At 40.1% G+C, this 24,483-nt stretch overlaps 2 protein-coding genes across 2 annotated transcripts in view; both read right to left on the bottom strand.

The window, feature by feature from the left end:
- LOC145494044 (protein FAM8A1-like) overlaps positions 1-3,651 on the bottom strand; it is a 5,544-nt gene extending 1,893 nt beyond the window's left edge. The window contains exons 1-3 of the mRNA XM_081473505.1: positions 2,999-3,651; positions 1,438-1,540; positions 743-869 (exon numbers count right to left, since the gene is read on the bottom strand). Of these exons, the coding sequence (XP_081329631.1) occupies positions 743-869; positions 1,438-1,540; positions 2,999-3,422 (654 nt within the window). The 5' untranslated portion in view covers positions 3,423-3,651. The remainder of the gene's footprint in view (positions 1-742; positions 870-1,437; positions 1,541-2,998) is intronic.
- A 124-nt stretch (positions 3,652-3,775) lies between these two features.
- LOC145494043 (uncharacterized) lies at positions 3,776-24,483 on the bottom strand. Its single transcript, XM_081473504.1, has 20 exons — positions 24,053-24,483; positions 20,597-20,727; positions 19,683-19,916; positions 19,040-19,178; positions 17,929-18,000; positions 17,593-17,664; positions 16,776-16,847; positions 16,163-16,234; positions 15,323-15,394; positions 14,348-14,419; positions 13,852-13,923; positions 13,366-13,440; positions 12,636-12,719; positions 12,093-12,170; positions 11,241-11,315; positions 10,448-10,662; positions 9,175-9,300; positions 7,079-8,695; positions 6,030-6,762; positions 3,776-5,450 (listed from the first exon to the last, which is right to left on the bottom strand). The coding sequence occupies exons 2-20, from the start codon at positions 20,694-20,696 to the stop codon at positions 5,042-5,044; spliced, it is 4,389 nt and encodes a 1,462-aa protein (XP_081329630.1). The 5' UTR covers positions 20,697-20,727; positions 24,053-24,483; the 3' UTR covers positions 3,776-5,041.

Here is a 24,483-nt window from a genome sequence, read left to right as displayed (position 1 = left end):
CCAATTGCTGTCCAAATAATAATAAATAGTACTTTTATAGCACCTATCCAAGCGTAATCTAGCGGCTTTACATGTCGTAAAAAATATAATAAATTAGAATAATGTTAAAATAATGTGGGAAATACAGTGAGGCTTGTATTAAGCGGATACCCTCAGGACCCTTGCTACAGTGCAGCTCAGATATATGTGAACTATGCATAGGTGTATTACACGAGTGTAGTGTAGTCTAATTTAGTAGTGTCTACTAAATTAGAGTTATCTGCTTGACACAAGTGCATTTTACAGAAAATATGAGAAGTCAAGAAAAGTTAAGGGCTTACTGAGACCACTGTCCACTGAATGCTGGGTTTCTATTATGCAGTTCGCTCAATACAGTTTTCACTGTAGTTTCTCAGAGAAATGGTTACCAGAGGAAAACAAATTGCTGTGTAATAACTGTTATGGGTGAAGTACTTAAGAAGTGAAATAACATGGCTTTAGTTACCTACACGAGGCAGACACCCATTGATGTATTGTACATACTTGTAGCAACATTGTCAAAAGTAGCTGTTGTGCCAGTGAAAAACATCTATTTTTGTCTGATTCTTATGAAAAAGTTATCAAAATCAGCCCCTACAACAAGAACATAAACCCTTACAACCTGCACTTCAAAACTTTGTGGCAACTAAGACTGAAATATGGCAAGATTAATTTCATTGAATCTTAAAGAAAATTACTGGATTTAAAATTTATAAATATTTACCTCATATGCAAACACTATCAGTCTGTACACTAAAGCTTGCATAAGCAGCTCCTCAATATCGTTTAGACTTGCATTTTCATCTGTTATTAAGGTGTACTGCAACTGGCTGTACCGCTCCAAATCATCACTAGAAAACAAGCACTTTTAGTGGAAAATTGGATATCAGAATGCATTGTTCTAGAAAATATCCTTACCCCTGACACAGACATTTTTTCATTATGTGGAAATTTTGGTACAGGTGTAGCTTCATACTTCATGGCTTTTGGGGCAGCCCCAAGTTGAGTTCATTTTCACCACATACCAGTCAAACCGCTATTAGTAGCCACCTATTAAACAGCCACCCCTATTAGGCAGTCAGTAATCAAAGTCCTGATGAGGGTTTTTCTATTATTTTTACCTAGATATTAACCAGCTAAGTTCCTTTTCAGCGGCCACCATCCATTTCCCCGAGGGTGACCATTTAATGGGAGTTAAACTGTAAGTGTACAGGATAGAGCCAGTATGAAATAAAGTGTGTACAGAACTTTATTTTCCAAAGCCATGGAGTTAAACAATACTGTGGCAGGACTTTCACAAATTTGTATAATTTTTTTTGAATCAAGCAAAACAGAACTTCTCATAGACCCAAGCACAAGCACAGGGACAAGGCACAAATTATTTTATCAGTACAAACAGGTACATTGGTGTACACTTACTACATAATTGAGAACACAAGGACCTTGGTAAAGTAAAGGAAAATAAAGTCCAGAATTTCTGCATAGATTCTCTTAGAGATGGGTGCAATCTGTACTTCACAAACTGTAGGCAAACAAAAGAACCATAAATCAGTTAATTTTACATCCTCTTTTCAAGACAATGGGAGGATAATGCTTTCCGCCAGATACACATGTAAATCCCTACCCTCCTCAAGTCTACACAGCTCGATGGCTGGAGCACCTGGTCGGTTTCTGGTAGGTCATGGGACAGTTGGGGCTTAATTTCATGGGACTCAGAATTTTTCTTTGTCCCATGCTAACAACATCAATTAATTTGACTTGTACATAGTTCTTATTCTTCTGTTAATATCTTTCGTGTTTGTAAAATTTCATGGGACTCAGAATTTTTCTTTGTCCCATGCTAACAACATCAATTAATTTGACTTGTACATAGTTGTTATTCTTCTGTTAATATCTTTAGTGTTTGTAAAACTTTAAATTTTGTGTATAGTAGGTCCAAATCAGCCCTTCGGCTGTCAACCCCATTTCAACCTACCTATCAAATGAAGTTCACCTTTACCTTACCTTAACCTCTAACCGTTTTGCTCTCTTTCAATTAGTCAGTTTTGCTCTAAACAAAAGTAGTTATGTTTATGCTCACATCTGAAGCATCAGTGATATGACTATCTTTACATTTGACATGGTTATGGTTATAGTTAGAAGGATCCACTCCTACACAGTAAACATTTTTAATATTCAAAAGTCCAGTGGAGGATTCCATATGAAAAGGTCACGAAGCCCTGGATGCTCTTTGCCTTGCTCAGGGGTATAAATCAAGGATTCTGGTCTCACTTTAGGTGTTTACAACCAAATGCCACTATATTTAGCTATCAAAGAATCTTTCAGGGTGCACTCAAAGAAACAATAATTTCTAAAACACTCTTATTTCCAGTTTTGGCTCAATTCCTGTGGTCTCTCAAGTCTGGTCTACTAGTGCGGGCTCCTTTCCTGATCAGCAGCTGGTAATCATGTCTATTCCATTTTAAGTGGTATCTTTTAGGGGTCAAATAAAGCTCAAACCACGCTGAGATTGGTCTTTATGGGTTTAATTCAAATGTTCCAATGATCATCCCTGACCTTTTCATATGGGAGTCCCCCCTGGGCTCAAAAGTAGCGACACCCCCTGTCTGCTGAAAATAGTAACCCTGCAAGAGCAGTGAGAGGAAGAGGTTCATGTGCGCAGATCACAAGTTTTGGTAAAAATTATCGAAAGGTTCTTTAAGTCTGAGGCTCCAGTTTAGACTAACTTTCAAATTCTCACAAACTCTCTTGCTGACAGCTATGTGAACACACAAGCGCCATTGGCTATTTAATCATTAACTATACAGAAGTGTATAAGTATGACAATAATTGCTTGTAAATGTATGTGTAAGTCTATACAGCTGGGAAATTGCCTCTTGCCTGTTCTATTAAGTTTGGTCGTTGTATTGCATTCAAATTTCACTGAAATACAATCCGAAATTCTGTAACCACACCAGTTACAGCGGATTTAACAACAAACCTGTTCTAACTGCCCGCTGTCCTTGGAAAACCCACGGAGCCGCTCGACCAGACGCCAAACCGGCATTGTTTTGAGGTTGTTGTCCTCTAAGAGAGCTCTGCGATTCCTGCTGGTGTAAACCCGACTGTGGAAAGTTGCTTTGAGATTGAAATGCTCCCTGGTACATGGAGTTTGATGCCATCGTTTGCCAGTAGTACATATACGAAAAAAACTGATAATAATATTGTTGATAATACTGAGCCGACATCCAGTACATAAGCACGTTCCACGGCTCCTGTGAGCGCGAATAAAGCGCATTTTGTTGATTCATCGAGGGACTAGTCGACATATTTTCAGACTTTTTATCTTCCGATGCGATACTTTGAGACAAACCTTGGTTAATATCCTCTCTTTTCGAGGACTCAGCCCTTCGAGCGTCCGCCATATTTCATGCATTTGATGTATAGGGGGGAGACTGGGTTGGACTAATATATTTGAGCCAGCATTACTTACAGACAGCAGACATCTTTTTTTCGCAGCTCTTCGTCGCTCTTCGTAAAGTAAGCCCGATGATTTTCCGACTTCTAGTGCACCAATGGTAGCAGTCCCCCGAGTACCAGTGGACTTCTGTCTAGTCGTCGAATTCCGTCGTGCTATGAAAGTGTAACTCCATCTTAACCTTTCAGGTTGAACAGAGGTTGACTCGAAACAATTAGAACTGATCGTGCGTAGCCTACAGCTATGAAAAAAAGATTTTGAAAAGCGCTTGAAAGCATGAAAACGAACAATAGGAAGTGAGAAAAGAGAGACTGCTTTGTTGTCAAAAGAGAACTCTTAAATCAAACCGCTTATTTTCCACGATGGTATATAATCAAATAACAAAAAAACGTTAAAAATGCCTTTGCGCTTCACTGTTTCAACTCCACGGTTTAATATGCACTTTTTATTTAATTCTTGCTTTAGTGTTTTACCAAAATTTACACAAATCTAATGGCTGTCTTAGCAAATAGTGGATATATATTTAAATAGTGGACGGAAATAGCGCAGTTTTTAATATCCGTTCCCTAAATTATGAAATGGTTGAATAAATTGAAATCAATCAAACTTCGTGATCTTCCTGGTTTCATGTTTTACAACTGAATTTTATCAAAATCCGTCTACCTGGGTCAAATAGCCTTAGCCAGGAGTCAACTGTGAATGTTGCTGAAATCTAAGCGATCGAAGCTTGATAAATACTGTTTAAAGTGATTATCTTATAAATAGGAAAGGTTAAATGAATAACAACCCCACCGTTACCATTCCACTTCGGTCTGGGTAGAAACAGATTAGACCTGTTTGTGGCTTCCCCTATAACTGAGGATGTCAAAAACAGTGAGAATCCGTGAGACGCTAACAGTCCAGTTATTCTTATTAACTAATAATAAAATTTCTGAATTGATCAGTCTCAAAGTTCTCTGTGACGCACGTTCTTGCCTTTTTACACTGCAGCCTGGGTTGCCTGGATGAACTTTTATTCATATAACTAAGTTCTGGAGATTATAAAAATTGTATTGGCTTATCCTTAATTACAATTGGTGGGTACACGGTTAAGTGTCGTGTTCGGCAAATCTACGTAAAATGAATCGAGTGCTTCCGACTCTGATTAGCCAATCAAAACGAGGCACGAGCAACCACGACTATCCCGAAGGTTGTGCACCTAAAGTGGCAACAACGAGTTGCGCATTCTTAGCAACTTGTCTCCTCTTCAAGGTCAGAAAATATTGGAAATGAGACCTCAACCGAGAAACGACACTCGCTGGTTCCCCACATTCTAATAGTTTCTAGTTTGGGTCTACAATGTAAACAAAAAGAACAACGATAAAAAATTGGGATTAAGACGCGTTATATTAGCATAATGGCATATGTACCAAACTAAAATCCTACAATTACTAGTCTACATCCACTGCTTCAACAGCTTATCCATTTTAGAGTTCAACTGAAAGCTAACAATGACTAAACAGTATTCTTAAATGTCGCCATCCACACTCAGCTCATTGAGGCTGCTGGGACGTGTGTTAGGTCATTCTAAAAAGCGCTTGTGAAAGTCTCGTTGTCTTGGTTAACTTCCGGTTCCGGTGCCGGTTCTTTGCCGAGGTGGCTGTAGGAATCGTTTTGTTCCATTTCCGATCCCTGTGTAGACTCGGTGTCTCGGCTGATGGAGTCAACTTGGTCAATTTCCGGTTCCGGTGTAGGTTCTTTGCTCTGGTGGGTGTTGGAGTCATTTTGGTCCATTTCTGATCCTTGCGTAGACTCAGTGTTTTCGCTAATGGAGTCATATTGGTCAACTTCCGGTTCCGGCGAAGCCTCTTGGCCTTGGCTATGGGAGTCATCTTGGTCCATATCCGGTTCCGGTGTAGACTCAATGTCTTGGCTGATGTCGTCATTTCCGTCTGGAAAGATGGCATCCTGGTCTTCTGTCGATGGCTGAGACCAACTGGGATTGGAAGAAAACAAAAAGACATAAGTTGAGCTCGCTGGAAAAGACGTAGGCAACGAAACCTGATACACCTACAATGCAAAGATATTTCTCGTCGACTTTCATTTAGTTTGTCTAGTTTGGGTGAGGGTAGTTATGAAAAGAACTCTGCCCTGTTTGCGAATCTAATCAAATTGAAGATGAATCTCACTTCCTTATGTATTGCAATAGATACTCTATTCTAAGAGATGAATTTAATTTGAACAAAAATAGCAAATATCGTTCCGACTTTTAAAAATTAATCTCCATTGCAAGCCATCGGGGATCAGCCATCGAACTTATGACTTCTGCAAATCATTATATTAATATTTAATTGGCAAAATTTATCTCATCTTGCTTTAATCTACGCAATATTCTTCTTTCAAATCAAACCAATGTAGCTTGATTGCTATATCATAACCTTGTTATATAATCATTACTGTTTTAGTTTTGGTTTGCAAAAGCTTTTGCGACACAGTGCGTATTTATGGTCGTGCAAATGAAGCTAGTTGTCGTTGTTGTTGTTGTGGCTGTTGTTGTTATTGTTGTTGTACTCACAGAGATTCGTCTAGCGGCTCGCCAAACAGTTCATAGAGCTCAGCCTCATCCATCTCCAGAGTTGATAAATCCGTTTGTACTTCTTGATCACACATCTCAACCGGGGGGACTTCTTCTTCTTCCTCCTCGTCTTCCTCGACTTGACCGTTCAATTTGGCGCCTTGTGCGAAGACTTCTCCTTCCTCCAAAGCGGCATTGTCAACTTGTGTTTGTTCTCCTTCATGTTCTTCAGGAATGACATCAATAGCCAAGTGGTCTTTTGTCGTAGGGTGAACGGCGCAGGTCTTTTCATCCTTCAAATGACTGGTAAACCTCCTGTTTGCTTTAGCAGCAAGATAACTGACACGGAATACATCTGCCTCGCTGTCCAATTCCGAAGGGTGAACAACGAACGCTTCGTTCTCTTTCGCTGCTGGGTGCATAGCCAGCATCGTATCCTTGTTTTCCGCAGGGCGAATAGCGAAAGCCTCGTCTTCTTTCGAATCAGGGTGAATGGCGCATGCCTCGTTCTCTTTGGCTGAAGGGTGATTTTCGAGCCTTTCGATAGAGAGCGAGAACATTTCCATTTGGCCATCTTCATTAACCATCTGCTCCTCGTCATCCACAAGCCCCCCATTGTCATCTTCTCGCAAATCGTTCACTGGTAGAAGCAGGTTCTGACAACAAGCGAAAGACCAGTGTGGATTTTTTATCCATTTCTTGAGGAAGCGAAGCAGGTATGATATGTACTCCACTGAAAACAAAACGCATAAGATATTCAATTTGCTGAATGGATTTCAATGTTAAGCGCAATTTTTCTTCCTATTCCTCCAAGTTGGCGTGAGTTTTTCATTAAACCCGAGTAAATGGATAACAAGGGGTTTCTTAACAAGCAAAAAAATTCAAAAAGATCACGATAACTGGTTCGTCGTCACATTTTGAAATCAAGACCTCGGCTAGCCTGAAATTTCAGTCATCTCCCGCCCTCAGCCTATTCCCCGGGCGAATAGCTAACGCTCGGTACTGGGCTGAAGGCGGGAGATGACCGACGTTTCAGGCTGCAATCTTACCAACAAGTTGGCCGATCACCAGAGTGTTTGCTCCAAGCACCGTTATCTTAAAGATGGCTGTGTCCATCAATGGGTCCTTTGACGGCTCTCGGTTCTCTGCAGGGATTCTACTCACAGTACCAATACCCAGGTTGACAAAAGTGACTGCAAGGGATGTCACCATCATCTTGTTCTCAAACGCATCTTGGATGGGAACCCTGAAGGCGAAGAGCATGCCGTACAGCCCAGCTAGGACACATGTAGCGCCCACATAAGCCCTGCTCTCCTGTCCAATTAGGATCAAGCCTGATGTAAGGGTGATCTTACGAGCCATTTCAATCAATTCCCAGTACCACGACTTGGTGCTGTAGTTCTCGTAAATAAAGCTCAGCCCGGTGACAAGTTCTTTGTAGGAGCTCGGTTTCAAATTCTTCAATGAGAAGTCTTCGCTTGTTGGCAACGTTGGATCTTCCTTGGAGGCGAGGATCATTCTTCGCTCTCTCCAGAGCACTGTGATTGAGAACGCTGGAAGGGCAATGATGTAAATAATGTTCAAATAAGCCCCAATCAGCAGCAGGTGATAGCGTGACCCGTGACACCGTATGCCGTAATCAGCTTTCAGGTAGTTGTCACACAAGGATTCTCCTTTGTCACGACAAAGTCGTCGACAGGCCAGTGGCAGGACATTGGCTGTTTTGGAACAAGTGCTCAGGTATGTCACAAACAAAAAGAAGAATAAATTCTTGTAGATCAGCTCTTTTGTGTGCGAGATCCGGTTGGATTTTTCCTCCTCAGTTAGGCTTCCACTCGCCGAGATCATCACATAGCGCACTCCAAAAATAAAGGCAAAGAACATGATTGCAAAAGCATTTAAGCCCATGCTGGCAAACAAGCTTCCGAATGCGTCCACGTGGAGGCTGGAGAACAAGCAGTGAAGTGGTGCAACCTGAAGAATGTTCAACTGGAGTAGTTCTGAATATCGCGAGATATCCTCCAGGACATCAGGCCATTTAACGAATGCGAACGCTTCCAACAGACCATAAGTGACCTGGTAGAACCCAATGATAATCTTAAGCCTGGCAAAGATGACATCTATCAAAGCGCGTCCTTGGGCCTTCTTCGTCTTCTTCCGGCTGTACCAAATCATAATGGCAATGATCACGAACACAAACCCAAAGAAGATTCCAAACTGTATTGCCATCCATCTCTTGGTCGGGCATTTGGTGCACGCTTGGAGCTGTTTGTAGTAACCAAACTGGCACATTCCGCACACAGGACCTTCGTAGCCTGGCTTACATGGGTTTTCAAGGGAGGCGACACCCCCCTGGCAAGACTCTTCTCTTGGGCATTTGGTGGCTTTTGGCATTTCGTATGTGAAGTCCCTGAAAGTGTTGTCAAAGGACGCTACAGGCTTCAGAAGATTGTGGGTAAAATTCTTGTAGCGTTCTTTGTGTGTCTCGTTTTGCCATTCCCACCAGTAGCCGGGTTTTAAATCCAAAAAGTCAGTTTTAGTACAGTCGAGCCCTTCATGCACGCCGCCACGTTCGCATTCCTCGCATTTGCCAAAGATGTGAGTGCGATGAAATCCTTCCAAGCAGGTACAAGCAATGAGTCCAGCTTGTTGATTGGTATTCGTTCCTGTAGTAAATTGACACAGTCAAGGTAAGCTAATGTAAGGGTAAAATCTTTATACAAGCTAAGAGGCCCATCAGGCCGGTGCTTATCTCAGTTTAAATAGCATATAGCGACCAGGAGTATTTCTACTCCGCCGTGGATGGGAGACTAGTCCATCGCAGGGTTACCCTAAAAGTCAAACGATTTACTTATTATATAATAGGTAAAATGACGGGTTCTTATGATCAATTGGAAGACAGGCGTATAGATTACGTCATTTACGTAATAAGGTTTATAAAAGAGATAGATTCGATGTTTCCCTGCGCCTGCTTAATAGATAATATTGAAGAGGTTTTTATACTATCGACATAATACGAACTCCTTGAATGCAAATCTAAAAGATATTTTGATGGATGAAAACATTGGTGTTCAGCTCTGAACAACTGAGCTGATAACAAAATCCTATTTTAACACCCAATAGCAATACAGTCTGGTACATTTACCTCGAGGACAAGCCCTGCAGTGTTTGTACCTCGTTCCTGGATAGATGTCTAATTTCACAAAAGCACCCAGTGGACATGGTAGACATTCCTGAGCAACATAGGCTGCGCTGTCAGAAAGAAAACCTCCTGCAAAGAAATTCCGCACAAATAATTTAATTCGACGTGACACACACCGACATCTCATCAACTGCAACTATGAAGTTTGAGGGGCATTTACCAGGCTCGCACTGCTGTTACATTGCGGTCACACTCGGTCGCAATGCGGTCGCACTGTGGTCGCAATCCGGTCGCAAAGCGGTCGCAATGGGGTCGTTCTGCGATCACACCGCGGTCACACAGCGTTCACACTGCGGTCACACTGCGATCACACTTCGATTGCGCTATGGTAAAACAGCGGGCAAACGCACTCCGCGCGTAATTAGCACTCGCTGCCAAAATTCCCGCTGAAATGTATAGTCTGTCAATCTTGCACTTTCCAGCCAAAACCTAAGGCACACAGTAAAATATTAAGCCTTTTAAGCCGAAGCATGCACGGAGAATTTAGTTGCTATTCACAAGCTTGACTGCTTTGTATTTTAATTCACCACCGTATGTTTTATAGCGTTTCCTTGCAGACTCCTTCCACATGGTCTGAAAGTTCGTAGAAGCGCTTAAAAGTAGACGATCCCACAAAAATTATTATGCCAGCATGAAAACGTGTGGGTACGCCTGACAAATGCCGTGTATGCGCAATTCAATACTCGGGGACACGATTCTGCCTTCAAGTGGCACTAGTCTACTGTATTGATGCCTACAGTGCTACGTAATAAAAGTTAAGAGAGCAAATTGTTGTGGAGCGTTTTCACCCACGTGTCCATCAGCCATGTAAATTATTGGAACAAAATCAAATGTTCACATAAGAAAAGAGTTCAATTTCTACAGGATTGGTTTGGGACATCAACATGGCCGTCATTTCATTGTTTTAGGACACTAATACGCATATATGGCTGGCGTGACGCCATGTGAAAACACTCTAATAAACGCGACTCCAACTTTCAGCCGGGTCCAATGTAAATAAGAGCATATATGTACCTAGCCGAAGTACAGGTGGTTTTATTTGGTGGCGAGTTCGCAAAACGTGGAGAGTTGGGACGAGGGAGAAAAAAGCGAGTCGCAAATTTTTCCCTCGCCCCAGACCTCCACATGCTATGCAATCCAAGATGGCGGCCTATATACTCCATAAGGGAATGCATGCTCTCCCAAAATACGCCTACCGTGCAAGCCATAAAGTTACCTGGAGGACATTTTTGGCATCCTCGACTTCCAAGTGAATACGTTCCTTCTGGACATGGCGATAACCTATAATGATGCGTGAGATTCTCCTCATCATATCTGTGCGAAGCCTGTTCGAATCCTAGCTCAAGGAAGGCAGTGACCATGCTTAATCTTGCTTTTTCGTAAATCTTTGCGGAGACACTGATTTCTTTTGTGGTGGAAGCGTTCGGATTCCTGGAATGAACAGATTTCATCAGTTAACAATTTCTTCCTTACGCAATGATTGGGAACTCCTAACTATGTTCAACAGACATTATGAGAATTTTAAATCCGTTAGCCATTGATTGCTACTGCTCACAACCCAAATACTCTGCGACTACGAATAGTCTGTAACTTTTGCGAAGTCAGTCGAGCAGGCAAGCACACGAGCGCGCGCGAAATTCATCTTGCACGCGTCGCGTCTCTTACTGCGAGGCGATTCTTGCGCGCGTTGGTATGTTGATCAACAAGACTGATCTTAAGAGAACTGTTTTAAAAGCAATTGCTTATCCTCCACCCCACCCCACCCCACCCCATACCCCCTTTTGTTGTCGTAAAATTGATTTCTACCCCTTTCACTCCAGCTCAGGCCAATTAAATCGGGGTTAGCTTCTAGTTTCTTCGTAAAATTTCAACACACTTCACAAGTAATACACTGCAAGTAATGGAAAAACTAACTGATTCACAGATTGGAAAAAGATTCACAAGTAAATCCTCCCAGTTGGATTAAAGCAAAATTTATAGAGACCTGTAGGAAGGATTTTTCTACTGACAGATATATTTTACAGAGATCTCGGCCGCTGGCAGTGTAGTATCGCAGGTAGCCAATGAGTTCATCGTTCATGACCCTGAAAAAGAAAACAAATTCCAAAGCAAGTTTGTAAGCATTGCGTCGTCACTAATCATAGAACTATCCTGACTAAGTAGAATTCTGCTGGTATGCTACTACGAATGCTGCGTGCTGATTGGCTGAGCTATTGTACACTACTGATATCAGTTACCGAGTGGGCATGGGCTTGACTGCGTCTACAAAATGGCGACGTTTTCTCGTTTCTCCGAAGTTTCCAGTGAAGATGTAGAAATACTACTGGATACTTCAATTCCAACCGCTCACCACCCTCACCGTTAAGCGAGTTAAAAACGCGGAAACTGTTGAATGAGCCAATGAGCGCACTTATACAACAGAAAGTGCAAATAACACGCGATTTCCGGCTCACGCTAAAGCGTGAAGTGTCTTGATACCAATTTGTTTTGGTATTTCGGAGGTGGTCGAAGTTCACCCGAAGCCCTTCGAAGATAGCCGAAGGTGATTTGACGCTTGACCGAAAATCACTCTAATCCTTCCGAAGTTCACGTATAACCCGAACATCCTCAATCATCTCCGACAGTCACTCGAACTCTTCCGAAGATTGCCGAGGATTGCTGAAGCTCACCCGAAGCTTGCCGAAGACAAGAAGACACGTTGTTGAAAGTTTTCGCGAATAAGTTTGGAAATTTGGAATATCAAGTACACAGCTGCAGCCTACCTAAGGAAACAACGTGTAGACAAAGACCTTAAATAGTAAGTTTTTAATAGGAATAATCACCACACAGGAACTAGTAACTATATCAATGAGATAGCTCACAATTCATGAGAATCTGAAAGTTGAAGCCCGTGGAAAGAATAAAGATTAATTTCGGGAAGATTTGTCCGGATCATGTATCTGTTGAAAAGAACAAAGATGGTTGTCTTTTTAAATCAAAATTCGTGAGTAATCCGTATTTCAAAACTCGGGCAACTCCTCAACCTTCTGCCCTGCGATTTTTATGTGGGAACAAGGATAACCACCCTGGAATCAATCAGAATATTGCTTTTTATCAGCGCATGTCACTGGAGGCACAATGGCATCACGATTCGCACGCTCGACTCTGGATCGAGCGGTCTGGGTTCGAGCTCTGGCCGGGGACACTCAACTCTCACAGTGCCTGTCTATACCCAGGTGTCTAAATGGGTACTGGCAAATGTAATGCTGGGGGGTAACCCTGCATTGACCTAACATCCCATCCAGGGGTGAGTAGAAATACTCCTAGTTACTTAGAGTTACAGAAACCGGAATAAGCTCTGACTGTATGAGCCACTGGCCTGGCGAAGATCGACTTCATGCATTCACATGCATCTAGAGACTTACATTATTAATCCTTCCGGTGGTAGGTCATCACCAAAACCAATTGCGTCTCTTTCAACTTCTCCAACCTCATTGTCGTTTAACACTCTGAAATATACAGGCGACATCACATGAACAACAGTGGCAACTTTGGAGTTTTCATTTGCCTCAGTTTCAAACCGAGTCCAGATGGTAAACCACACAAAAGAAAATGTGTAGTGTCTGATTGAATGGAAGTGAGAATGTGACTATGTCTACAAAAAGGTTTTACCCCAATATTTGTTTAGAAAGAGCGGGAAACATTACCAGGAACTTCTTTACTGTCAGGTTTTCACCCTGCATTTCAAAGAAAATGCTAAGAGCATCTACTAAAGAGATTTTCATAAATCTTAGGCGCGGCTAATTCGGGATTTGAGGCGACAAAAAAAATACAAATAGTAGCTAGAATTCTTAATTAAATAAAAATTGAGCACTTTCGAGAGAGGATTGGAGAGGTAATCCCCTCTATATACATATATGGGCGTTATTCTCAAGGTAATCCTTCTGAGGATATTTTTAGATACGGTATGCATTTCTCTCGCGGAAAATGCTGCCACGCGCGCGTTGCGTGGACGACTACAGATCATATCTTGGGATACTTGGGTACATTTCGCCCGTTCTTTTTATTCCACTTAAGTAGTTGAACAAAAAATAATACTAAATATACTACCAGGCCTTGAATATGAATATATTCAATGTTGTGGTTGCTACTCACAAGATTTCAAGTTTCTGGCGATTGTGTACGAAGGCAAATGAAGGAATAATACCTATGTAGTTGTTACTAAGTAATCTAAAATGAATAACATAAAACGAGATTACTCAAAAACATTAAACATTAGTTAACGTATCTCTCATTTAATGGTCAAATCTCAGCTACATAAAGAGCTCGAACAATTTTCATGGACGTCATAGATGGTGAACTCGAAAACGGCGATTTAAACTTGTTGGCAAGTTTCAGTTCTTCGTCTCTCACAGAAACAAAAGAGTAGGACTGGGTCGAGATGCCCCAGGGCTCGTTCTTTGGTCATGCGCAGTGCCACGGACGAGGCAGACATCTTATCGTTCAATCTTCGTTTGTCTTCTTACCGTCTTGGGCTTAAAGCTAATATTTTAGAACTGATTTTTAAATCAGTTTCTAATGAACTTAAAAGTTCATTAGAAACCAATTAATTTGTAAAAAAAATCAATGTCGAAAACTTACAGGTATTTCAGATTCCTGGCACTGCTAAATGTGTAGTTTGTTATAGCTTGAATCCGATTGTGCTGCAAAAATCTACAAATTTAATTTAATTTTCTCGTCTAGTTCCACTTGAAACATTATTTGAAATGGTGACACTTGAAGCACCATTTCAAAACAACATACAGTACATTCTGCATTGCAACCACTCGGACGCCAGTAAGTTTGGACATGTTCAAAATGATTTCTCTTGGGGTGGACCATTCCACACCGCAAGGAAATCCGCCCCTTCCCTCCCCTCCCTCATTCATGGCCGAAGCTTGAAGATAAGTCACAGGACCAAACATTTTCGCCCGCTCCCTTCCTTACTAGGGCATGTAAGGACTCACTTTCCCCCTCTCTCCTGGAGAAAGAAGAAAGACAAAACCTCCAAAGAACTGATTTTAAAAGAAGTACGTCCTGTTCAAAGAAAGTCAAAAACTTGCTATTTGCAAGTATATGTTTTTTTCCTGATACTTACAGATATTCCAGTTTCTCCACACAGCAAAACAAAGTGTCGGTTAAGTTGTCGATTTGGTTATACGAAAGATCTCTATAAAATTTGAAGATAAATATGAGTTGAAGTTTTGAAGCTCCTGATTTGTTTTAAAAGGACAGATAAGTAATGGCAGGTGATTTAGGAAGTTTTATAAGCTATCGGCGCAACTGGAACATCAAAGACTTCCTTGTAATTTTTACTTCCTCGCACGGCGCAACTGACAACCAATTTCTGTGACGTGGACCTGCTGTTAAATTATATCTTCACTACCATTTTATTTCATTGTCTTTAACGTCATCGCCATCGTTATCGTCATCATGGTTACGTCGTCGTCATTGTCATTGTTTCGTCATCGTCGTGGTTATCGTTATCGTTATCATCGTTGTCATCGTTATCTTTATCATCGTTATCGTTATCATCGTTATCATTATCAGCGTTACCGTTATCATCGTTATCGTTATCGTCGTTATCATCGTTATCGTCATCATCGTTATCAACGTTATCGTTATCATCGTTATCATTATCAGCGTTACCGTTATCATCGTTATCGTTATCATCGTTATCATTATCAGCGTTACCGTTATCATCGTTATCGTTATCGTCGTTATCATCGTTATCGTCATCATCGTTATCAACGTTATCGTTATCATCGTTATCATTATCAGCGTTACCGTTATCATCGTTATCGTTATCATCGCTTTCATCGTTATCGTTATCATCGTTATTATCGTGATCATCCTTATCGTTATCAGCGTTATCATCGTTATCGTTATCATTGTTATCGTTATCAGCGTTACCGTTATCATCGTTATTGTCAACATCGTTATGGTTATCAACGTCATCGTTATCGTTATCAGCGATATTCTTACCGTTATCGCCGTCGCTATTGTTTTTAAAAGTGATTTTTAAAACTTTTGAATGCAACGGTAGCTTACTTTAACTGGAAATGTAACCTACAGGTATTCCACATTTGTTAGGTTCATGAACAAGTTAGGGTGTGGCTTTTTCATCTTGTTATGAGACAGCGACCTAAAAGGAAGGTAGAACGGTATTAGTAACGTGAATTTCTCCTTATACCAATGCATTGTCAAGTAAAAAGTTAATGAGGATAAAGAATATAGTCCATTAGGGGATGTGGTCTTGATATACCAGCAAATTCTCGTAACATTTACTACAGAAAAGTGATATTTTGAATTTAGGAGAATTTGGAAAGGAAGTATAGCTCTGAAACTTTAAGATTTGCTGATCCTTTGGAAATAGGTTGTTCTTTAAATTTCTTTGATGATCAAAGAAAAAACATCACGGGTGACGTAAGATAGAATATTCACCCAAAGCTTTACACAGTAAAGGCCTGGCGAAACGGAGGAAGCTGGTTGAAACAGGTTTAAGTTTGCGTCCTCTTTCGCTTCCATTTCATCAGGACTTGCTTGCTTTTGTGTTGACGTGCGATGACTTGCGTTTTCTGTCAGGGCAATATTTTCACCTCTTGGCGGGCCAACAGGCAGAACAATTGGACAGGTAGTAAAAAGCTACGAGGATAATTTAGGGTTGAGACAGATTACAGTGTCTTTCCTACGTGCGGCTCGAAAGAAAGACACCGTAATCTGTCTCAACCTTAAATATCTTCGTAGCTTCTTGCTACCTGTCCACTTTGCTGTTTTCTCCCTACAAAACTATTATTACTTTAAGAGTTTTCTTCTGTTGCAATATATGGAAAACAATGATATCAACATTTATATTTGTAAACCTAACGGACTAACGTAACTTTCGAGAGCCACTATAAAGATGTGTACATACAGGTAAGTTAAATCTGAAAGAGCGGAAAAGACATCAGCATGGATGTCTTCGATATTGTTTGAGCTCAGATTTCTGCAAAAGAAAAGAGAAAATGGTGCCAAAATATAAACAATAATTGCTTAACAGAAAAGTCCTAGAATAACCTAGAACAATTTTCGAGAGTGCTGGTATAATCTAACTGAGAGAAAGGATGGATGCTTGGAAGGAACATTGGCGGCAGACAACTTTTAAACCCAAGGCCCTAAATATAATTGATCAAGAGATGGTTAAAACAAGTTAACATACATACTGTGAATTTCATGAAGAAATTAAAAGAGAGATTGAAATGTAGGAACTATGGTTGTGGAACAAAAATGGTTCTTCAGCAGACATGTCTTGAGGAGGAAACATATTTACAAATGGCTGCCACCGTTTTTCTCAGTATTAGAATAGAAAGGAGAAGTCCTTCTTTCGATTTGCTAATTTGTGAAGGCGGCAATTTTAAAGGGTAATTTTAAACTAGCAATAGAAATTTCAGTGGAAGCGTTTATTTCGTCGTAATATGCAAGCCTGACCAAACGTGTGAAAGTACTTTTTTCCCTTCAGGAAAGTCTTTGAATTTCGGTTTACTCACAGACTATTTAGCTGTGGTACACTTGAAAATAACTTCACGGGTATCTCTGAGATATCGTTCAAAGACAAATCCCTGAGCGTGGATAAAATAACAGAGAAATTTAAATCTCAGCACGACATTTTACATTTATTACTTACATCTTGCAAGAAATTAATTTATGCAGAAGTCATTAAGTTAATTTCTAATTAATTACAATATCATACTAATTCTAATTAAAATATACCATGAGTTGTTAGCATATGCAATAGAAAAAATTCGAGGAAAGAAGTGTTACTCTTCCTTTTGCAATGTTTCAAGCGGATTAGTGAGGATTATTAGTCAATTCTCGGAACTTATAATAAAGAAATATAGGAAAATCAGTGAGGAGATTTTGGAGGTTAAGCTTAATACCAACACTTAAAGAAGTGAAGTTAGCAGATTGTATAGCTTACAAGCCATTTCAGTGGCAGATCTAGGGGAGGGGCCTGGGGGCCCAGGCCTCTCCCGCCCCCTTCTTTTGGATGAAAAAAGGAGAAGTCACAGAAGGAAGAAAAGCCGGCAGGGCAAGCAAAACAACCCTCCCCCCCCCCCCCCCCACCCCTCTTTCCCCCTTAGCTCAAGGTCTGGATCCGTCACTGATTTTCATGAGCTGAACAAGAGTGTAAAAATGAGTTCACTAATAGATCGTTTTAAAACAAATCTTCACTGTCATCCGCTTTTACAACTAAGCCCAGCATTCTTTTAAATGCGTAAGCCTTGATGTAGCAGAATATTTAAGATAAGTAACCATCTGTAAGGGAATTCTAAGCAGCTTTCCTTTACAATTAGTTCAACTCACAACTGTTGCAATTTTTTCAGGTGAGAAAACAAATCCTTGTGAAGTCTTTGAATGTTGCTTGATACCAAAAACCTGGCAAAAATTAACAGTAACATTCAGAAACGTTGTGAAAATGTATAGGTTCCTTACAGAAATATGTATTGCTGGACAGAGGACAGACAGACAGACAGGCACGCAGAAATCAGGAAAGACAGACAGATAAATGGACACAAGATAATTGACTTATACGCTGAACGCCTAATTCCCTTTTCGAGACGCGCCCGCGGGGAATCATGGTATTACCATGATTCCCGGTCAGAAATGTCAGAAAAATGTCAGAAATTTTCAAAGACTTACAGATGTTTTACATTACTGAATCTCCAGAACATGTCAACAGGAAGATTGTCCAAGTTACTTCTGGTCAGGTACCTGCATGCGAAAGAGAGTTTCTTAAACCCCAAAAGAGAGCATTTCTTACATCGAAGAGCAACAAAGCTCATCTTTTAGTTCTTAGGAACAATATTGCGTCCTCCATTAAGCCTCACAGGCGAATTGAAGAGGGATATTATTCGAAAATTTCTTACGGGGAATTTTCGTTTCATTTGATTTTCCTCCTGAATTTCCGGGATTTCCGTTAAATGGTTTTCATTTCGGAAATTTTACAGTTTTCGGATTTTGCGGAACCTTTTCAAGGAAATTTCCGTACTATTTGTCTGTGTTTCGAAAGTTCCGGAATTGAATTTTCGGTTGAATGGAAAGCACCCTTGATGTCAGCTTAATGATCAAACAATTTTAATTGTTAAAACTTGTTAGTAATTCACATTGTCATATTTAGAAAGTTTTCAAAACCCAGTCACCACGCGTTAGAATAAGCGCCTAAAATGTTTTGTGCACAAAGTCTTTCCACATAACCCATCTATTTTTTGAAATGTAAAGGTTCATCTCATAACTAAAAAAGCTTTTTGAACGAAAATAATCCCCGGAACAAGCCATTTAGAGGCCATATTTAGGGGTTTTTGTAACACGGGATATTAAGGTAAAAAACTAACGGGATGCAGAATAATTGGGGGGGAAATTAATGGATGTGGGAAATCTAGATCAGATAAAATGAGATATCGAGTGGGAAAATCGTTAAGTTTTGCAATTGAAATTAACGAGATAAGGGATATTTCGGCCAAAAATTGACGGAATGTGGGATAATAAGACCACGCCCCCCCTTCCTCCTCGGCCCCTCACCTGATGGAGCCTCCATGTGATGATAAATCTCGTTGTGAACATTCAGGGAGGTAGCTAGAATTTTTCAAAGGGGGGATCACACTGTGTCGAAGTGATGGTACTCACCAAATGTACTCACCACCTGTTGTAGGTTGTTTGCTCACAAAAGGCTTACAAAATGGGGGGGTCATGGGCACCCCAGGACCCCCCTAGCTACGCTCTTGACATTTAATACTAGAACAAAAATTCTTACAAGACATCAACAATTGTTGGAGCGCAGTTCATGATGACTCGAGGTAATTTCACATCACTGCATGACAAAGTATTTCCCCATTGAGAATAATCATCAGAATACCACTCTCCGTCGCCTTGGGAACATTGTGGTCCACAATCTGTACCAGTAGAAAAAATTAAAATGTCTGATATAAAATTATTCTTTAACCTTTGTACGACACGTCGTAAATTCTGCAACATGCCCTGTGAGTGAATGATCTGCTTGAAACAACGATCTCAAAATTTCTCTTGTAATCTTTACCAATAGAAACAAACCTGGTTAATAAATAAATAGATTAGTTAACTAGTTTATCACTTAATTTAATATTATTTTATTTATTTTAATCTATTTATTCATTACTATAATAGAGAAAAATAGTTATGACGCAAGTCAAACTTCAAAGATTGAAATAGAGATGCCAGACCGTGCACAATCTTTTGTTTTCCACTCATACACTATGCTTGAATTATGTAACCAAAACTGTTCTTATGGTTACTGGCTCACCTATTCAGTAATCTGAGCAATGTCAACACCAAAAACCAAACAAAAACTATAGCAAAGAACTTTGTTGGGCTTCATAGTCATTCTACTCTATTAACTATGTTTAAGTACCCATTCTTACCAGCGAATTTGACTGAGAACTCTTTCTTGTCCTTCCCAAACTGGTTCTTTGCCTCGCAAACGTACTTTCCTTCTTTGTTTAGGTGGATAGTTAAGACATCTGACGCACTGGCCATCACGCTGGAGTTCCACATCGCTTTTGTTTGTATGGGCGGGGTGCCAGTTGCTGAACATGATATTTTGTAACCTTTTAACACCCGCACCGTAGAAAATGGTACCTTAACCTTGGCTGGAACTATATTGAAAAAAAAAAACAGTTTAGAAACTATGAAACTGAACGATAAATTTTGTTTAAACAAATGTTCATTTCCTGGTAATATCCCCGCTAGATACTGAGCATAAGGATTACTTTTGACTATCAAAGGACGCTTTTCCATTCAACCAAAAAGCGCAGTTTATTTCCGGAAATTTCCAGTGGCGAATGGAACAGCATTTTCTGGAATTTCCGGGAAAGAGGACAACCCTGCGAGGTAAACCGAAGTTTTGGGAAATTTCTTGCCTGGAATTTGCGTTCCATTTGGCTCTCCTCCAGGAATTCTGGGAATTTCCGGTTAAATGGTTCGCTTCTCGAAAAGTCGGCAGCTTCCGAATTTTCTGGAAAATTTCCTTACCATTCGTCCACGTTTCGAAAATTTCGGAATTTTTGGTGGAGTACGAAGCCCCCATGTAGCCTTATGCTCCACTCACAGGAAGAAGATGAAGAGTGAGTGAAAAAGCGCCCGTACACTTAAATTAATAACGTTATTTACTTAAACTTGGTTTCCGTAGTTCCAAGTTACAGGTTTATTCTCACAGTCTTGACCATTCATGCTCCCAACCTCATTTTTCGTTGTTCCAAAACAGTTAATGCATTTTTCGAGTTTTGTTTGCCGCAAAAGCATCATTATCAATTACCGTAGAAGAAGTTTCTCTCACCATTTGCAGCAAGGCCTCTGTCCCTTTTATCCCACATAAATATACATAGAACGACAAGCAGCATTTTCACGGTAAAGAAGTGTTCTGCCGGCATGATCATAGAACTGCTGCACTTCCACTTTAGAACAGTTCTGCAGAAAGATAAATACGATTACCTATCAAAAAATACACCTGTCATCATTTACTACTTATGATCGCTCAATGTCTTAAGACTGATCAAGACCAGGAGCTATAAAATTTCATTGCAAAAACCAACATTCCCAAATTCCGATTCGATCAGGATTATTGTCAAGCACTTTATCATGAGCCTCTGGCTTGGGTGATTGCGCAAGCACTCCCTGTGTTTGACATTAAATTTGCATTTCCATTTTTTTTTTTTTTTTTTTTTTACATTGGTATACGGGGCTCCAAAAAAAAAAATCGTCGTCCGGTCTTCCGGGACGAGTACTTGCCCAATGGGCAAGGAATCAGGCAAGTCGTCTCCCATCTTAAGCAATAAAACAGCAAATTAAGATTTTCCCAGGGCAAGCAAAATTTGAGAGCCACTTGTCCCAAGGGCAAGCTGGATTTCAAATTTTTTTCGAGTCCTGCTATTGTCTGGAAGCTTCCCGGCTCCAACTGAATAGTCCCTTGTTACAAAGTCTGTCACTTTTCCCAATGGAAGGGTAGATTCGACAACCACTGCTGACACCAGGTTTTATTTCGTCGGTCATAGAAACAACACACGACACTACTCAGACACACAAAGCCTCTTGTATTCATCCTTTACGATTTTAAGAGGTTTGCCTTCAAACAACGCCTGTTGTTACATACAGCATTGGGCGACTGATTGCTCCTTGGTCTCCAGGGAGACTCCCATTTGAAAAGGTCAGGATTGCTGATCAGAAAATTTGAATTAATTCCTGAAGAGGACCAATCTTGTCGTGGCTCTAGTTTTATTTGATCCCTAAAAGATACGACTTTAGAACGGACATGGTAGGGTATTTTTTTATTATTTTTTAGAGTGCAACCCTAAAAGATACCTTGATGGCTGAAAAGCAGTGGCGTTTTGTCCTCAATACCCTAAGTGAGACCAAAATCCTTGATTTATACCCTAACGGAGACGAAGAGTATCCCCGACCTCTTCACATGGGAGCTCCCCGCTGGGACTTGGTTATGACATGAATCTTGACAAATTGCTCGCTTCAAGTCAAGTCATCTTTGGAAACATTGCTGATGCAGGTGATTGAAACACTGCTGATGCTCGCTTCATGCAGATTTATGCAAATCACACACTACAGATTCGAACTTCACGGTTTTATATCTGCCAGATAACCAACGAGAATTGTTCCTCTACTCACACACCATACAGCTGCTGTGCCGGGTTATTGAAATTTCGTGAAGTTGGAATTTTAAATTCAACGGCAAAAGCATCCCGGACAATGCCTTATTTAAAGATATTTTCTTAACAATGTTTACCAATTTCCACGAAAGCTATTTTACAAAGGATGTTATAACATATCGTTTTGCGCGAAAACGTTGTGGTTGTTCTGGAAAAGGACGGGCGCATCAGCAATGTTCCCAAGTCCTTTTTGTTTTGTTTGCTATCATTCGATGTCTCTTCACTATAGGCCTCGTCCACGCTATGCAAGAGAAATTTGAAAAGGCAGCTTTATTTCTACGGTTAGGCGTACCTTCCACACTAATCCGTTCCGAAAACGGAGCCTTTCGAAAACATTCTTCAAACCGGAGGAATTTATAAACGCCGGCTTTCCGCTTTCGTGTGGACGAAAAACATTTCGAAAACAGAGCTTTTTGAAAATGATCACGTGACGATAATCAAGTGATTTTCCTGCCCGAGTTTACTTCAAACACAAATCAAAAACGACCGGTGATTCTTGGGGCGTTTTTAAATTTCTCTAGCGTAGTGTGGACGGAAAACGTTTGATGCGTTTCCAGAGTGAAACCTCCGTTTTCAAATTCCTCCGGCGCAGTGTGGGCGAGGCTTTAGACTACGTTTTGTCGCAAAACGTTAGTACCAAATATACGATTCTTTCAACCGAAGCCCTTTTATTTTTCGTGCGACAGCAGAAATAAACCGAACGGCGAATATATTTAATTTATCTTTAGTTAAGTGACTCGCTGAACATCTGTTACCAGTGAAATAAAAAGTCAACGGGAAGCTATCCTATCACTGAATTATCGTCTGGATTATGAAAAAATGAATATAAAAAAAGAGTTGTGAGAAAAAAAGACTTGGGACCGAAGACATAGGTTCGGAACGTCAGGAAAGCGAAATTTGCGGCTTCATTTTTACCTCAGTTAATCGTAAGTTCCAAAAAATGAATCGTGATAATTCCTTCTTTCTCGCTAATTTTAACGCAATAAGTATAAAATGTGCAAACTTCTGTCTTCACTTTCGGTTTAAGAAATCATTTCTGTCGACTTGTTGGCAACGATTTCTACTCAGCAACGTCAACGGCACCATCTAGCTATTTCTGCCAAATCTTTAAAGTTTAAGAAGTAGCTTGGATTTCTCTTCTAGGATGTAAAAGTAATCTTGAGTTGCAAACAAGTCGGCTGTTGTCATTTTGTGTGAGTTAAAGACCATTGCTTGGACAATAAACAATTTTTACCCAATCAGGTCAAGAGTTTGCCGAGGGTAAGTTATAATTTTGTTCCATATGTTTCTAAATAGTCCAAAGGGAGCATTAATTTTGCCGCTACTTGCAAATGAATAGAAAAAACCTCTGTAGATCGTAAAAATTCCCGAGAGTTTCTGCCTGTCGAACCGAGAAAAAAAGAAGAACCAACAGTTTTAAAAAAGCGAGGAAACCAATTCAGCTTTTCTTAACTTAAGCGATAAATTTTGTCCTTTGTCTTCTGTCTGCAATTAAACTGAACAATTTACCGACTCCCGCAGATGTGAAACTATGAATAATACCTAAATAGGTCTGCATGAGTGCATTCTAAATGACCGTTTTAACGATTTTTTTAACGTTTGAATCCATTATTTTGTGTCATGAGGCCGCTTGCAACGAATTAAAATTGCTTTATGTCAGAATAAAAAAAACAGCTGTAAACATCAGATTACGAACATTCAAAACTCGAGAAAAAAAAAGGTAGGTTTTCAAAAATGTGTTTCTTTTGCTAAAAACTGCTCGCTTTCGTCTACTTAATTTTGAAGACCAGATATAAACGTATCATTAATTTCAAGATCAAGTCAACTATTGACAAAATTTCACAACAGCACAGTACTTTCTTAGATTTAGTGTGCCAATATTTTGTCTTCGATTCATTTTCATTCTCTGCAAAACACAGCTTGTGAATTGTAGTCGCGGAATATTTTTGTTGGACTGAAATTATTAGCAAACAATCTCTTTTCCTCTCTTTTTACATTTAACCGAAAAGCAGAAAAATAATTGTTGATCATTTTGTCGTGAAAAAAGAGTGCAAAAGTAGAACAAACTTCCTTACCTCAGATTCTTCACCACTCGTTTTTCGAAGCTTCACGAAGAGACAAACTTGTGATTCGTTTCTGGACCATGTGACTTTTAGCTAACCAATGAAATGTCAATATTTTTGACATGCATCAATCAAATAAACCTTTTGCTTAGAGGGTATTTCTTCAATTTCTTGATTTCTCCAAACGACTCGTTGCCCCAAAAATTAATTTAGAAATCTCTTACTGAGCATTTTATGAGTAATCTAGTCAGCCCCCTCTGTCACCAGGCCGAATTTAACAGCAAATTTGAAAAGACAGCCGGACACTTTTTTGCATGGCTTTCGTCCTCAGCTTTTATTGTTTGAATCAACTTAAGTTGAGATTTTTGAGCCTACTATGTTTGCTTAAAATATTTGTTTTTTTCGGTTTAAGTGGCATGCCTTTGAACTATCTAAGTGTAGCT

The sequence above is a fragment of the Orbicella franksi genome, chromosome 8 (genome assembly GCF_964199315.1).
Source record: "Orbicella franksi chromosome 8, jaOrbFran1.1, whole genome shotgun sequence".
Taxonomy (NCBI): domain Eukaryota; kingdom Metazoa; phylum Cnidaria; class Anthozoa; order Scleractinia; family Merulinidae; genus Orbicella; species Orbicella franksi.
This window is presented reverse-complemented; position numbering and strand designations above follow the sequence as displayed.

Coding starts and splice junctions, on each gene's coding strand:
- LOC145494043 (XM_081473504.1), bottom strand. CDS start 20,696: ATGATCATGCCGGCAGAACACTTCTTTACCGTGAAAATGCTGCTTGTC. Junction 18,001..19,039: donor CCAACAATTGTTGATGTCTT/GTAAGAATTTTT, acceptor TTTCGCATGCAG/GTACCTGACCAGAAGTAACT. Junction 14,420..15,322: donor CTAACAAATGTGGAATACCT/GTAGGTTACATT, acceptor CAAATTTTATAG/AGATCTTTCGTATAACCAAA.